A 17,161-nucleotide genomic window follows, 5' to 3' on the forward strand; every position below is an offset into this window, starting at 1 on the left:
CCGCCTTCAAATGCACGTGGTAGCGCCGCGTTTCGCTTTTTTATTTCCACAGAAGAACTTCCACTAACGTTTGCCCATGATAATGGAGTTGGGCGCAATTCCGGCATCCCGTTGCTATCAATCGAGATGAAGTAGACCACCCGACAGTAATTTTTTCCATCATAATAACTGCCGGAATGGCAATTTTTGGCATTGCAAGTAAAAGACGGACCCTGATTTACAAAGCTATTTGCTTGTATACGATATCGAAAACCAGTTTTTATTATAGCCGACTCCTCGGCTATCACGTCGCCCTCTCTGAAGGGAACAAATCGCACGCGGGCGGAGATAAATCACTATTTCTACTATAAATTACATACAAAAAGCTTCGTGAATATCGGCCCAGTATTTTTTCCCCTGTGTGCACATCGATAATCGAATTATAAAAGGGATCTGAAACTATAAGCCCGCCTCCAGAGCTAAATGACGCACTAAAACACGAAAACACTTCCTATCTACCGCTGTTTTCTACTTTAACCAGAGACAGGTACTGTTGAAAATGTTTTACTTTCAAATAAACTAAATCTAACGCTCAAAGTAAATACTTCACTTGGGAATCGAACAAAAATATAATCTATTGTTTAGGAGAGGAGCAGTTTAGTTTTCGCACTTCTCAAATACGATGGCCAATATTTGTGCGGGTGTATTTGTTACTACGAGAAAGGCTGATTTTGGTTCACTTAGCTAGCGAGACAAAAGTCGCACAAATGTTTATACCCGCGTGTACAAGAACTCTATTTGGGTCGTAAAACTTTTGGAAATGTCTAAAGGATAGAGGTGGCGTTGGGCCAGCCCAAATGAGGCCAATATTGGACGCGAAAGTGCAAGTGGTCAATAATTTATAATATATCTTTTTTTTCTGTGGTAAATGCAATAGGAATGACAAATGTAAGGCAAGTGCTCTTTTCGCGCTATTTTTTTCTTTGAGTAAAAATATTATTTTCAGGTAAAAAGAGTTTTGCTAACTCCAACACGTTAGCAAGCGCCTGAATAGGTTTAGGCTTCTAATCATTTTTTTTTTTTTGCACTGAGAAAAATGGGGGATATTACTGCCTATGCGGTTAGTTTAAACATTCGATGGCGACGCCGGTACAGCGCGTTGGTGTAGCAGAGAAACCCCGGGCGAACGCATCATTGCGCCCGGCGGAGCGCCCCGCAAGTCGCCGGAGAAGCGCGAGCGCGAGCTTCACGGGACAGGTTCCCCAACCTCCGTCACAGGCCGCTCGGAACTTGTTACGGCGACTCTCCGCCAGGTGCAAACTTCGTCTGCTCGGAGGTACTTTGAACGGCGGTACCGAGCGCTCTTTGTGATTACGAAGCTAAGGATTTCGCCATGGTGATTTTAAGAGCATACACTACTTATTTGGACAAAAAAAAATTTTTGAGTGCAGTTGGCCTTTAAAATAACCATTGTCATAATCCCTGATATACTTTGCGCGATTGTTCGTACGGGGAGGAGAAATGGATATGGTGAAGAGCAATGCGTCATGATCACTAAGGCCGGAAACGTGCGTGACTGGTGAGGCAATGTCGGGCGACGTCGGGAAGATCAAATCAAGTAAGGAAGACTGATGCCGCAACACGTGTGGGATGCTGAACGATCTGACACAGCGCGAAATCTGAGCAAACATTAAGAAAAGGAGTAGCGACAGTTGATGCGGGCTTTTCAAGGTGGGCTTTGGATAGTAAAAGTGTTGTTCAAAAAGTGTTCAAAAAATAATTTTGAAGATGGAGGCGTCTGACACTAATGTGGGGTCAATTTAAGCTCTCGTGTCGTGGTAATTAAAAGCGAATGTGTGAAGACAGGAGAATCGGGGGCTGTGACACATGAGGTGGTTACGGTCAGATATAGTGGAGTGGACGCAGTGGGGACATCGGGTGGTGTTCTGTGGATAATACCACTTTTGGATTGTCTCTGGCTTTGAACAGGTGTTGGTGAAGAGGAATTTGTTATGCTCGGGATAGGGCAGGGAAGGAGTTGAGGTGACCGCAATTTGTGAGAGCCTTGAGGCGTAGTTGTTTCAGGCGCTTGCATTTGCAAAGGCTGATCGCGGTTACAAGAGTGGGGTCCTAATCGGGGCAGTTAGGCCAGGGGTAATCCGAGTAGTTACCCCGGATCCTAACCATGAGGCAGAGATAATTAGAAGGATAAGAATGTGGTGGAGTGCATCGGGCAGGCATTCCCAGATAATGAATGGCAGCCCACCATTGTCCCTGAAGAAGATAGTGTATCACAGCTGCATCTAACCGGAACTCACCTACGGGGTAGAAACTTGGAGGCTCACTAAGAGGGCTCAACATAAATTGAGAAGGACTCAGCGGGCAATGGAGCGGAAAATGATAGGTGTAATATTAAGGGACGAGAAGAGAGCGGAGTGGGTCAGGGAACAAATGCGTGTTAAGGACATATTAGTAGAAATTAAGAGAGAGAGAGAGAGAGAGAGAGAGAAAGCTCTTTATTAGAGGAGAAAGCCGAGAGTTTTGCCGGAATCGTACCACCGACATGCTACTCGGCGGGGGAATGGGTAGGGGAGGGTAGAAAAGGCCCTATAGATACAGGGCAGAAGAAAGAGAAGAGAAGAAGTAAAAAAAAAAAAAAGAAACGGGCATCATGTAGTTTGTGTGAACAGTTCGACGAACGTCATGTTCTCAGTAGTTTAAATCAGTTCAGTGACGCCGATCTCGTCCAGGTATTCAAACAACGCCTTTAGTGCTTTGCGTTGTGCTGAAGGAGTGTACCAGGGGCCAAGGAGCACTTGTAGGCTGATTGGTCCTGGGCGTAGGTGTTCGATCTTCTGCTCCAAACGGCACCTTGCGAGCATGTAAGCGGGGCACTCTAACAGTACGTGTTCCACGGTTTCTGGCGATCCGCAGTTATCGCAGTAAGGATTCGAGGTGACGCCAAGTCGAAACAGGTAAGTTTTTGTAAGCGCTGCATTGAGTCGTAATCGGTGATACAAAGTTTCTAGTCGGCGCGGAAGTCGCTCTGGCAGCTTAATCCTCAGCTCGGGGTCTATGTATTGCAAGAACGGATAGTGGTGCTCTGGAAGAGACCAGAGACGGTTCCGCTCCATTAAAACAAGTGCCTTCGTCATAGCTGAGGCATCATGTTTGGTGAAGAAGACCTTCTTCATATTATGCATTTGAAGGCCCCTGCGAGCTGCTTCATCCGCCTTTTCATTACCTGGAACACCACAGTGGCCTGGTAGCCACTGAAATGTCACTTGGTGCCCAGTGTCTTTGGCCTGGTGGTGCAAGTAAGTTATTTCACGAGAGGCGTGTTCGTGAATGCTGAAGCAGTCGTTGCGCAGTAGACTTTGGAGAGCTGCCTTGGAATCTGTGAAGATGGTCCATTGCCCCGGCGGTTGGCGGAGAATGTACCGGATGGCTTCCTTGATGGCGTGAAGCTCGGCTGACATAGATGACGTTGCCCGCTCGAGACGATAAGAGAACGTCTGTCCAGTGGACGAGATGAAGATCCCGGAGGAACTGCGGTCAGGCGTACACGACCCGTCAGTAAAAATTTGTTTTGTGCCTGAGTATAGTCGGCAAATGTGGCAGAGTGTCAACTGTAACAAGCCGCTTTGATTCATATTCTTTTTAGAGTCGATTCCCGGGATGTTGCATCTAATATGCAATGGCGATAGGGCCCAGGGCGGGAAATGAGACGGCATTGAATTTGGTGCCTGGGTGGGAATCGAAAGGTGCAACGACTTCAATGTTCGACCGAAACTTGAGTTCCCATTTTCTATCAGTCGGGTTATTGTACGGGTTTTGGCGTGCATCCGATGTCGCAGGTGTATCCGCACGGTTTCTTGGAGCCTAATCACGTCCAAGGGCAGACAGCCAGCTTCAGCGACAGTACCCAAGCACGACGACCCTCTGGGAAGTCCGAGGCAGATACGGAGGCAATTGTTTCTTGCCGCGTCTAGCTGTTTCCTGCTTGTTGGTGACAGATTTTGGAGGACAGGGAGACTGTAGCGCAGTATGCCGTCGACATAGGCTTTACAGAGTAGTATCATGGAGCGGCAGTCACTGCCCCATCGACTACCGGCAAGATACCCGACGATCTTTGACATCGCAGATATTCTCGTACGGAGCCTTTTTACTCTACTTGAAAAAGGCGCTAAAAAATACACAACACGAGCACAAAGAAGGACGGGACGGATGCGCACTAACAACTGATTTATTGGAAAGGAAAAACAGGAGTATAAGTAGGTTGTCAATAAGCCACACACATAAAAATTAAAATCAGCGATAAAAGAACCAACAAGGCCACGGCAGCAGAAAATTCCACACATCATTACTGCGTGTTGTCGAGGAAGCGAAACTCATTCAAAAACAGTGATAGCGAGGGCTCGCTGATACAATCAGCGCGGAATTTTTGGATTAAATAGGCTTCACGCAGTTCTCTCGCCACAGTGTCACGACTTTTTCCTACTATCTGCGTATCTTCTAGTCGTGGTGTACATTCCTTGCCACACTCCCGGCAGTGATGGGGCAAGTGCGACCCAGTGCCGTTCTTCATTGAGAGGTCATGCTCACGTAGGCGTTCATTAACGCATGACCTCTCGTGAGCATGACCTCTCAATGAAGAACGGCACTGGGTCGCACTTGCCCCATCACTGCCGGGAGTGTGGCAAGGAATGTACACCACGACTAGAAGATACGCAGATAGTAGGAATAAGTCGTGACACTGTGGCGAGAGAACTGCGTGAAGCCTATTTAATCCAAAAATTCCGCGCTGATTGTATCAGCGAGCCCTCGCTATCACTGTTTTTGAATGAGTTTCGCTTCCTCGACAACACGCAGTAATGATGTGTGGAATTTTCTGCTGCCGTGGCCTTGTTGGTTCTTTTATCGCTGATTTTAATTTTTATGTGTGTGGCTTATTGACAACCTACTTATACTCCTGTTTTTCCTTTCCAATAAATCAGTTGTTAGTGCGCATCCGTCCCGTCCTTCTTCGTGCTCGTGTTGTGTATTTTTTAGCGCCTTTTTCAAGTAGAGACATGCACCAACTAGCCCAACAACGTACTTTACTGGAGCCTTTTTACCTCCGGAGCCCACGAAATACTGCGGTCTATTAAGATTCCGAGGAATCTTTGAGTACGTACATATTGCAGGGTACGGCCTCCGAGGACTAATGGATATTGCTTCATGTTCTTGCGAGTAAAAGCCATCGAAACACTTTTCTCAGAGGATAAATGCAGTCCTATTGGCGAAAGGTATGCTGATATTTTCGCAAGAGCTTTCTGCAGTCTTTGTTGTGTGGTGCGACGTGACCGCGCCGCACTCCAAATGCAGATGTCGTCCGCATAGAGTGTGATATGTACGCCACGCGGGAGGACTCGCTTTAGGTGGATGAGTGTCAGGTTGAACAGGAGAGGGCTCAAAACGGCCCCTTGAGGCACTCCTTTTTGTATAGCGTAGTAGGACGTTGGGCCTTCTGGAGTGCACATGAAGAGTTCTCGCCCCTGTAGGTAGTTTGCTATCTACGCATAAAGTTTTCCCCCGAAGCCAAGAGCAGCAAGAGATGTTAGGATTGCATCATGGAAAACGGAATCGAATGCCGATTTTATGTCCAAGAATACTGCAATGGGGATGTATCCGTTATGTAATTCGTCTTCTAGAGACGAAACCAGGGAAATTACGTTGTCGATGGCAGCTCTATTCTCGCGAAAACCGTTCATCTCAGGTGGATAAAGTGGACAATTAAGAAGAAGAAATGGACGTGGGCAGAGCATGTAATGCGAAGGCAAGATAACCGATTCTCATTAAGGGCAACAGAGTGGATCCCTAGAGAAGGCAAGCGTGGCAGAGGGCGGCAGAAGGTTAGATGGGCAGATGAGATCAAGAGGTTTGCGGGGATAATTTGGGCGCAGCTAGCACAGGACCGTGATAATTGGAGATCTATGGGAGAGGCCTTTGCCCTGTAGAGGGCGTAGATAGGATGATGACGATGACGACGACGATGATGATGATGATTATGGTGGTGGTGGTGGGGATGATGAACCCGTGTAGGCCAAGGGTACATCGGAGCTTGTTGCGCAAAAATCCCTCCTGTGCAGCCGCGTGAGCTGCTCGGTTCTCAGGGGCGACTGGCTTCATGAATCATGACCAGCGCTGCACACGTACTTACACTTGACCATTGCTCAGTAAGCTTTGGGAGTTGGAAGCAGAACAGTCGCGGTGGTGCAGGGGTATACTCTTCTCAAAGTGCCCGCTTGGTTGAGGTGCCCTCAAGGTTTTCGAAGGATATAGGAAGTAGAACAAGGGACACTATAATCATGTCACGAGACCCGCTCATATATGCTACCGCGCACCTCGATTTGAACGCCTTTGATAGGCAGTCAAGCGTTATGCACAAATTAATGCGGAAATTGTAATCTACACTTTACTATAGGAGGAGGAAGAGAAAAACGAACGGAAAGGCCGAGAGGTTATCCAGGCTTAGAGCCCGGATTGCAACTCAGTTCCTATAGCTCCCTATTAAGGAGCTTCGAGGGACATATCGGGGAGCTCTCAATTTTACTGAAATCGAGCACCGGCATGCGACCAAAAATTTTCCTAATACACGGCGTGATCGAGGTTGCACAGTGAAGCCAAACGAGTGCACGGCGCAAATGATCAACTGGCAAGAGCGCAGTCTAAATGAGCCTAAGAAAATTAGATTTTAGATGCGACTGCATCTCATTCACTCGCTTTGTCTCTCCATACGGCGTTGTCCGTCCACACCCCTCCCCCTACACTATAAAAAAAAATAATAGTTAGCGGCGCCCGGTTTCGATCCCACGACCCTGTGGGCGGAACGCGAGGTACATGGTGCTCTTCCCACTGCGCCACAAAACCGAGACAGAATCTAATGCTACGAACGCGCCTTATATCCTTGACTCATTCAAACTACGTCAAGATGCTACTGATACAACGCATGCATATGGGGTAATGATTAACACTTGCAATAAAAGAAAAGAAGCTCCCACTTACAGCAACAATGATGGAGCAACAATGAAGCCCCAAGCATACCACTTAGAGAGATTGACCGAGATTGGCCAATAAAACATTATAATAATCATAGAACATAATAATCATACGCGTCCCGACACGCTTCACGCGATTTCAGAATCAATCCAACGGAAACACCAAGTGAACCCCACTATGCGTCGCATCTACACAGGGTTCCCCTCGCGGGGAGGTGGGCGCAATTTGTTTTCTAATTTGTGATTAGGAATTCTTTCGAACTAAGTAGCCTTTATTTTCCCGAACTAAGCAGATTAATTAAGCTGGAAGGGCTACAGTTTTGCCTCTGTTATGAATCGACTGTGTGTGTTAGGGTTGACGCGGCGCGCACAGCGCAACGGTGCGCCTTGAAACTTTCTCGCATTGCGCTGAAGATAGAGAGGAAGACCACTTGCGGTGTTCATGCGACTTCGACAGTGCCGCGCGGTCAAAACCCTCTCGCGCTTGCCTGAGCGGCCGTTGACGGCATCTGACTTATCACTTATAGCACTCCACAGAACAAGACGCAAACATTTCCCACAACAAAAGAGACAACACATCCCACTACACCCAGCACTGTTTTAGCGGATGATCCCATGATTCCTCTACAACGCACTTTTAAGTTTCTTAGCAAAATCCAATTTTTACACCTCATTTCATATCACGCGTAGTTTTTACACGCAATTTCATGCCATGCTCTATCACACCCGGGCCTTTTACACCAACCATCCTCATTGTCTTACTGATTTTACTATTTTAATCTCTCTTTTGTTGAGCAATCTTAAAGTTTACATCTGCATCCGTCGTACATAATCATTGTTTTGGCGCTCTTTGCCCTAGTTGGCATTGCCCCATAAACATCCAACCATCATCATCATCACTTTTCCGGCTCTGTGAGAGTGCTTTTGCTTGTGTGTTGGACTCTAACGTGCCGTGCGCAGCACACCGAACGCCCATTGAACGGTGGGAATTCTGGTAGACGCCTTCCACGAGCGCCGAGTTTCTCTGCCCGTTCGAGCTGTGATGTCCTCAGCACGCGAGTGTGCTGCTTCCTGTATTGTCACTATTCTCTTCTCTCCATGTATTAAACAAGCTCGGTTTTTCTCTGTGCTCAGCTTCGTCAAAAGAGAGGGAACTCCCCTGCCTGCCGCTCATTCACCACACTACCACGGCATGACGGAGGCCAGTCCGTGAACGCCCTTAGCCAATGTCACATTCCATAAACATAGGGTTGTTTGTTTCACGGTGGCTTTGTGACGCTGCTGGAATGGCTTAGGAGGGAACTGCGTGCGTTACTGTATTAAAACTGCGGCTGATAATTATCCGTGATACCCGCTGAGACATAGCAACGCCCCTCTCCCTACCACAGGGCCGGTGCTCTCACCATGGTGCACCAATGACCTCGCAACTTAATACCCGTACCACAGGTACATGAAAAATGACATTACGTGTTTAAGACCTTAAGATACCGAATTCCATTATTTGGGCAGGTAGTGCTACACGCGAGAACGCAAACGCATTAAATGTGTTAGGCATGATGGCGATATTGACCAAAAAGAGAAATGCACTCTTATTTTGGAAGTTTTTAACGTATACTATAGAGAAACACATCTTACAAGGGTTAAAAATGGTTTTCGGGAAAGAAAACGTTATGGGAAATAGTATTTTCTAAAAAACGGTGTGAGCCGTTTGTAAAAATAGTTTCAGCAGCTGCCGTCGTCTGCCAACGGTAGCCAAATCCGGAAAATTCAAAACGACGAGTAACACGATGTTCTGCCTTTTGCCGAATCTTTACAACTTCGCCACCAAGATGGCATAAAACATCGTCCTATTTCGAAGTTCAGCTACGTTTACACGTCAATACTCTGGGGCTGAGAGTTTCGTTAGTTTCATTTGGTGCTCATTGCAATCGAGAGTAGGCAGATTTAAGGCGTTCGTGAAGGCGAATGAGTTGTGCGGAACTCCTTGAACCAAAAATCACATTAAAGAGAATGGCATTGGATTTTTGGGTGTAGCAACGAATTATGGCATTAAAGCTTACGGCATTAAGAACTTAATGTCATTTTTCGTGTATGTGTAGCACGGGTATAAGATGTTTATTCTCTCTATCTTCTTGGTTACAGAGTCGTTTGAGCCGTCCGACACATTTAATTTGTTTCCAGATAATTCCGAAAAAAAAAAACGAGCTATAGCGGTTCTGTGTAATCATATACTCCCCTCGTAAACGTCCGTGTACTGGAAGCATACCGTAATTCCAAACTGTAAGTAATAATGAGAAGTGAATGAACTCGGCCTAATTATGGAGGTCGTCTTCGCGGTCAGTTAAAGTAAGATTTTATCTAAGATGTGTTCATTAGATGGAGACGTGCAGAGGGTCAATATGGGCTGGCGGTATTGCGTCGCAAGATTTTGGTTTTAGCGACAGCTTCAGGAACCACAGCTTGCTTACCAGGTCATTTTTCCAGCGCCTCTGTCCTGTCGATCTCATTTTTGCCCAAGTTTTGGCTGGCGCCAAAACCAAAATCTTTGTACAGAGCATTCGCTAGAAAGTTGCTTTTACCGCAAAGTATATCCTGTTTACTTTTGTCTACTCACGCCGCACATGATAGAGTAAATGAGCGCTACCAGTATGGAGTTTTCCTGTGAAACTAAGCGTTAAAAGATAACTGTCAGGTTATAAGGATTGTCGACGCACGGGTGTCTCCTTGCACGCAGCAGCGGCGGTCGCGGAGGAGGTGTCGGCGGCGGGCCCCGACTTGCCGGCGCTGCCGCCCCGGGGAAGCGGGCTTCCTCGCATTGCGCACGTGCCATACCGGCGGTCCACCTCCCCGCCGGAGCCCGAGGCTCGCGTCTTCTCCAGCCTGCTGCGAGTGTTCGAGGCGGCCGAGTGGGACAAGGTCTTCGTCAAGATGGCGCGGGTCGTGGTCAACTACTTCACCGACATGGCCTTCAAGGTGCTCTTTGGTTCCACGGGCAGCCGACGACGAAGCGAGGATATGCCCGAGGTATGGCATTTCACGGGAAAGCCTTTAGGCATTAGTGATCGTCACGTGATCTTTTCTCACGGCCACTCTAGACCACAAAGCTTGGGGCAGGTGTACCCTACACCTATGGAAAATAGTGAGCCACATGCAAGGAATAGCGTGCTCGAAGCCCTGTTTAGTGGCTGGGGCTGTTGGCGTCTCCTGTCGTTCGTCAAACACCGGGAAACTCGTTTACGCCTCGCCCTGCGCTGGATCCGCGTACTAAAAAAAACACAGGGACATTTGTTTACGCCTCGAGCTACAGAGCTTCGTGCTTCAAAGACAAGAGACTTTTACAGCAAAGCTGTATACCTGTACCCCCCCAACGGTTTCATCTCCGTTGGCAAAAACGCCAAGGCGCCAAGAATACTATTGTACAGTGCATGCTTCGCCCCTCCCCAGGTTTCACGTTATTGGAAGATGGCCCGGGATTTATTTCTTGGAACTGAACTGAGTAACACATCGACGCCTGTGACCCGCCATGGTGGCTTAGCGGCTGAGGCGTGTTGCTGAGACCAAGGACGGTGGTTCGATCCCGGCCGCGGCGGCCGCTTTTCTGATGGAGGCGAAAAGCGAAAACGGCCATGTTGTATGATGGCAACTTTTATAAGCGTAGCGCATTGCAGACAACAACAAAAGGCCTTTGCTATAATGAAATAGCCTATCTACTCATGCATGGACCTTTTTTATTGCCACTGCAAAACGATGAGTCAATGCTGTTAGATTAGATACGTAAAGTTCCAGGTCGAAAACCACGCGATTCGTGGCTAAAAGTTAGTTTGAATCTAAATGGTTGATAATGAAAACGTGCAACACATGCTCAAAACATTTGCATGTTACACTAGTCAAAGAAATATAGCGGTATTTGGCACAATGCTTCGTTGTCCCTATGTCGTGGTACAATATTCGCAAGCTGCCAGGTGCGCGGAGTAGGACTCCTTTAAGAGACTTCGTAGAAAGATGCAGAAAATATTTTGAAAGGAAGATAACACCCCAGGTAACAATGAAATAGGTATGCAGTGGCACTAGGCACTAGGCGGTTTCAAACGTTGCAATAGCCACTCGATTCCTTGAACCACAGAATGTCGTATTTCAATTAAACCAGAGCTGAAATGCTCAGCGTCAGCCTCACTCTAAAAGGAAAACCAACACACCAAGGAATGTGGCCTTCTCACTCATACCAGTAACAGCGACACTACCACAGCTGAAGTCACGAATCCCTAATTGGTCCTCTCTGATTTGACGAATCCCCGTAGTTCTTCGGTGACTACGGGCAAGCCTGTGTCCTGCTGCGGACGTTAACAGGTTGATGACGGTGACTATAGTAGTGACAAACGATGATTAAACCTAATTATGGGCAGGTGAGGCTTGGGTGAATATTTGCGACTCACGTATTCTGCGTCTTCCCCTTCCCATAAGGTGCAGATGCTCGACCGGCGGCGGCGGCGGAGTCGCCGCGACATGGCGCAGTACGTGCTCGAGCGGCAGCAGCACGTGAGCCGGCTGCCGATCGACTGCCAGCGGCGCATCGCCTGCCGCGTGGGGCAGCACTTCGGAAACATCAACGGACTGCGCGCCCTGGCGCCCATGCTGAGGTGAGGGGGGCGTCCACCACGATGCCGGCGCTAGATCTAGTCTAGAACTAGATCTAGAACCTGATTTAGTGGTTCTAGCCGGCACCAGTCGCCCTTGTTCCCTTGGGGACGAATGCCTCCTAGACGGAGGATCACTTTACCGCATCGGGCAAAGGGCGTATATGAAAACTCAGCCGAGAAAGACGCGGGGTGCGGCTACAAATCGTTCGTGAATCTTTGGTGCCGCTCGACGTATTCCTTGGGACCACTGCTTTAATGTATTCTATGGTGTTGTACACAGAAAGTTTGTATTTCTGCAAATTGGAGGACAAGCATAACGCGGAAGAGCAAAACAATGAGGCACGCGCATTTAATTGGCACTTGAACGTTTTTGAATTTCCATTTGATTTTTTCGGTGCTAACATTCCAGTTCCTAATATGTTGCCCTCGCGCCGTGTACACCTCTGACAACTAAGATGGCTGTCTCGTATCTGGCTCTCGAGTCGGCACTACTAATGTGCTCTGAACCCGCTACTTCCGAGAGCTTTTGCTGTCAGCTAAAGCTACTACGGCCTGCCGCAGTGGCAGGTGTGACTGGGGCCTTGATCCAAAAAGCCAGTGGCCATGGCCTCCATTTGTAATAAACCACAACGTGTGGGTTCGAGCTAGTTGGTATTTTATGTGATTAACCCCTGTGGGCGCCTGTGCTTGTCCTCCACGTCCCGTGCACGTCTGAAAGGTTTGGCGCTTAATGGTGGGGGCCAATAAACCAGTCGTATATAGTAAGAAACCAAACTGACAGTGTCTACACTCTGGGAAGTGAATGAGTCCGGATAACTCTTCGAATGAGTTTAAAAGTTTGTCCCATATACAATTCTTTTTTCAACCATCAGGTAACTTCCCCTACCTAAGCATAGCCGTAGCCTTCAACCGGGGGTCCCCGGACTCTCGTGGGGAGGGGGTCTCGGTATTCCTAGAGGAGTTGCGAGGCGCCCTTGGAAACGGCATATCGAACAACTCCCGACACAAGTTGGGGGATTCCACCAGTCATGGAGTTATGGAACGCTGGACCAGAGTCCTGCTATACTTTGCCAACGATGATTTCTTTACTCTCTCTCAGAATCATAGTATTCCTTGGTAGCAGCATTGCTGAACTCACTGCAAGAGTTGGAAAACTCTTTCTTCGTGCCTCCACTGGAGGTACTGCATTACCCTTCATGAACTGGAACAAGCCGGAGACACCGACGTCTCCATCGGATGGCGTGGCCTATATGCTTGTGTTGTTTCCCCCCCTTAATAGCCGTATAATTACAAACCCACATATCTGCTATAAGACGAAACAAAGACCCCCTTCCTTCACGAAAACGTAAGCAGCGCTACAAAAAGCTGATTTCGTACTGCTGACCGCATTGGTGTACCATTGCACTCCATTAATAAAACTCAATCGGCTCGTGAAACCAAATTTATTCTCCTGGATAAACAAAATGTTCAATGGGCATTGATATGAAAGACTTCAAAAATTATCTCGTTATATTCTTTATGGCTAAACGTAAGTGGACAAACTTATCTTCAACCTGTTTTATTTAAGAAGCAGAACTTGAAAAGTTAAATGGAAAGTCAATCCTTAGCTTGATGCCTTGCCTTGCGTTGAGAACACACCCGTACAGCAAAACCTGAAAGGGTACCTTCTCGAGAAAAGCCGCACACCACTGTGGCGCAGCGCAGTCTCGAATACTACAAACTGCTTGTTTTTACCGAGTGGTGCCAAGGCCCACCGCTTTTATCGGGACAGTATTAAAACGTGCATTGGTGCGTAGCGCGCATATCAGCGAAAACCTACGTTAGCAGTACGCGCCAGTGGCGTACACGGGATTCCTTTCCGGGTTTCTGGGTGAAGACGTTGCTAACAAAAGTGTGAAAACGTAAGGAGAGCAAATGTAACAATCTAAATTAAAAATCAATTTTAGTGTTCAAAAAAGTTGTCATAGGCGGCCTCAGTTGGCCTCGATACAAGCTGTATACCGTCCCATAACAAAATAATTGCATGGGGTAGGGCGGCGCCTGCCTTTCACATCCGTGTACGAAGCGTATGCGCGGTTTATCTACCGTACATCGGAATATGTTCTGTGTTTATTTATATTACATTTAAATACTCAACACATTTTCTGTCATCGCTAGCCGCAAGATGCGTTCAGTATCCTGGTTTTCCCGGCGCGCGTTTCATAAAATTGTGGCGAGAGGAAATTGCCTATAGTCATTGGCATTATTAAGCGGCATATTCTCTGTTGATTTTCGAATGCACAGGCCCTTTCATCAAGCCGCTTCTTCGATATTTAAAAGTTCCCATTGAAGAAGCATACTCATCGCCAATTCGTGCGTTTGCATTATGTTTGGCAAGTACTGGGAGGTTTAGAATAAAAAAAGGACATGGTTGAATGAAGCATATAAAACAAGTAAAACGGGTGCGAAGCTCTTTACTGCGCTTCGAACAAAACTGGCGTAGACTACGTAATTGACCCGGTACAAAAACACGTAACGTTGGCGCCTTTGAACGTTTCAACCATCCGGTTTTGTCAGTGAGACCCATATCGGTCCAACGTGATGTAAATACAAAAAAAAAAAAACTTAGCTATAAAGCCCTCTGTAAATCCCTCGCACAATCTGGTATCTCCTGTGGAAACAAAGTTTTCCCATCGAACCCTGTGTATGCATTTCGCTCGTCGCTTCGTTTCTGCTTTGCCGTTGGAATCGAAGAAAGTGCTTTTGTAGCCTCCCTTCTGGTGCTGCAGCTAAAAGCACGGCACCCTGGTATTCTGCTGCGGTGTGCTGCCCTTTACATTGCGTTGGAGCGCGTATGTAATAATAATAAAAAAAAACGCATGATAGCGATGATGCAACCCGATGACCACACGATCCCAGCCGCCGCTCATGGGCGGAACCGAACAGATGAACCGAAAGTGGCCGACGCTGACCACGTGACCGAAATGAACCAGTGGATGGCGCTGATTAACGCGGAGGCAAAGAGGAAAGAATGGCGGTACTTTCCATGTTCCGGTGATGCTAAACCCGTTGAGGCTGCCGCGGCATCTTGTTGGTGTGCATTGAATTAGCCTTTGGCTTCGGCGGCTGGGGCGCCACCGAAAGTCTATGAAAATATTCTTAGCAATACTGAAGCAGTTCAACGCCTATTGCCGAGCTGAGAATAAGCTGCATGGTTTCATAAAACAGATATATGTAACAGTCAAAATTTAGCGCGCCTCTTACTTCTTCTATCCTCTGCTGTCGTCCCGTCCTTGTAGCGCAAATGTTATTTCCGTCATGTCAGACCAATTAGCCCGTCCGAATGCTTTAATGAACCTCTTACTTAATATAGAAGCAAAACGTCTTTACGACTTATCAAATCGGTTTGTTGAAATGCCACTTTGCTTTCATGATGACCGCTCATTGCGTTAGTACAGCACTCTCCCCAGTGCATCGCAGGACTGGCGTCCAGGTTGTGCTTAAAAGTTTGGTTTAGTTTGAAGGAACCTCCTTTCTGTGGAAGGGTTCGCGAGCATGACCCGGCCCGACGAAGCGAAGACCCGAAAGAAGCAGTTTCATACCGGTAGAACAAAACAAAAACAGATTGTGCAGAAATATGAGTATGAAACACAGCGAGCATGAAACAGGGAGTCATGGGAGTGACGAGACACTCAATAACGCACTGCACCGATTGTGCCGAAAATAATACGGCGCTTCCCTGAGCAATCACGACGATGTCCGAGTCCATTGTCTAAAGCCGCACCGTGCGCGCCCACCACATGTGCTGGTTAGTACAAGCCGGCAGGGGTTCTTGGTTGCGGTTGGCTGCCCGTTGCTGCCCACATCGTAGCCGTCCGCTGCCCCCGGTCTGTTCCGTCTAACTCCCCCGGCTGTATGCACCCGTGTGCACCGTTTTTGGTGGTTGTGCGCATGTTCCGGGTTTGATGTGCACTGCACGTGTGCATTGCGAGCTCACTGTTCATCGCACACGCACGCACGGGCAGGTGGCACGTCGGCGCTGACGTCCTTATCTGTGTTCGAAACGCGCTCACTGCACTCTAATACTCACCACGCGCGGGTCACACCATACGTAGGGGCTGCGTCTCTACAAATTTAACACGCATTCAAAATTCATGATCCACACAGAAAATATGTTTTGCGTTCACATAACTGACTTGCGAAACGAAAAGCTACCAGCGTGTTGCTGTGAACTGCTTTCGGCTGGGAATGTTGGTGCGAACTATGCCTCATGTTTTATTTACATGTGTGTTTTGTTGCCAGCGGCTGGCCATGCGTGACTGTCTTATCTACGCTCAAAGCGAAGGGCGTGTTTTCCTCTGGTTCTTCGGTATGCCAAAAGCTATCTCATTTGATAGTGGGAGTGTTACGGCCTGTCGTCACTTGACTAGGATGCTGTTCTTTGTTGTCGATGTAATTCTACTGATCCAAAAAGTACAGCTCAAGAAGATAAAATGCTCGCCGGGCAAACTCCACGGCATTGGATTGGCCGGCACTTGTATGTGTACGTGACGTTGTTGATTTGTTAGCTGAGCACCAGTTCGCTTTAATAAACTTTTGTTCCTCGAGTAAACCTGCGTCGTCCTTGGCTACGTACAATATTAAGCTGTTTTCAAAAGTCTATCGCGTTGGTTCTGTGGCTACGATCCTGCTCAACAAATAACCGTAAGTTGGGCTTACGTGCAAGCTGCAATAAAACACCACAGTGCCTTGTAAATTGTATGCGGTGCACGCTAATACATCACAGTTGTCCAGTAATTTAAATAAGGCAGGAACGCTTTGCACCATTTCCGCGATTTTTTATGTATAAAATTAATATGGTCGACGACTTACGTGGAGCTTTTAATGGCTTCAAAAAGAATCTTCGGAGCAATATAACTCTTCTCAGTAAAAACCCCTTTCCTCGCAGGCAATTTTACTCAGAAGGGTGTACTAAAGGCCTTTTTGGTACATTGCATCGTTTAGAAACAGCGCGGAAGACGGTACTAAGGAAGGAACAGACCACGGAGCAGACGATACAGCGCTTGTGTCGTCTGCTCCTTCCTTAGTCCTCTCTTCCGCGCTGGTTTCTAAACGATACAATATTACTCAGAGGCACTTTTAGAAGAACTTCATTTACCATGTTGACTTTGCTCAGCATTGTTCTTAGGAAGCTTTAGGTGAATGTTTATCTGCATATTCAGCCCTCTCTTGCACCGCCTTGCACGCAGGACCGTGGACCGTTCCCTGGTGGAAGCGGCCCTTCACGGCTTGAGCAACACCGACTGCGACATGGCCTTCCCAGACTGCCAGCTCGCCTCCTGATAGGGGAGGGGAAACAAGTCCTCCGTCGTGTGTTCCGTCTATTTATGACTCCTCTTCTCTACAGCCCTCTCCGCTCTCACATAATAAACGCTGGTTCGTTGTCTGTGCGCATGATGTGTCCTGTAGTCTAGGAACGAGGCAGCGGAATTTACTGAACGTTTGAAAAGTGCAGTGCGGGATAAA

General features: G+C 47.6%; 1 protein-coding gene across 1 annotated transcript; it reads left to right on the forward strand.

Moving 5' to 3' along the window:
- The first annotated feature begins 1,566 nt into the window (after window positions 1-1,566).
- LOC144150972 (uncharacterized) lies at window positions 1,567-17,072 on the forward strand. The gene is made up of 4 exons (XM_077682272.1): window positions 1,567-1,597; window positions 9,754-10,043; window positions 11,481-11,656; window positions 16,885-17,072. Exons 1-4 carry the CDS (start codon window positions 1,567-1,569, stop codon window positions 16,976-16,978), a joined length of 591 nt encoding a protein of 196 aa, XP_077538398.1. The 3' UTR covers window positions 16,979-17,072.
- The last annotated feature ends 89 nt before the right edge of the window (window positions 17,073-17,161 follow it).

The sequence above is a fragment of the Haemaphysalis longicornis genome, unplaced genomic scaffold, assembly GCF_048455015.1.
Source record: "Haemaphysalis longicornis isolate Haplotype H1 unplaced genomic scaffold, Haemaphysalis longicornis Haplotype H1 scaffold_88, whole genome shotgun sequence".
NCBI classification, from domain to species: domain Eukaryota; kingdom Metazoa; phylum Arthropoda; class Arachnida; order Ixodida; family Ixodidae; genus Haemaphysalis; species Haemaphysalis longicornis.

Coding starts and splice junctions, on each gene's coding strand:
- LOC144150972 (XM_077682272.1), top strand. CDS start 1,567: ATGTCGGGCGACGTCGGGAAGATCAAATCAA. Junction 10,044..11,480: donor GAAGCGAGGATATGCCCGAG/GTATGGCATTTC, acceptor CCTTCCCATAAG/GTGCAGATGCTCGACCGGCG. Junction 11,657..16,884: donor GCCCTGGCGCCCATGCTGAG/GTGAGGGGGGCG, acceptor CCTTGCACGCAG/GACCGTGGACCGTTCCCTGG.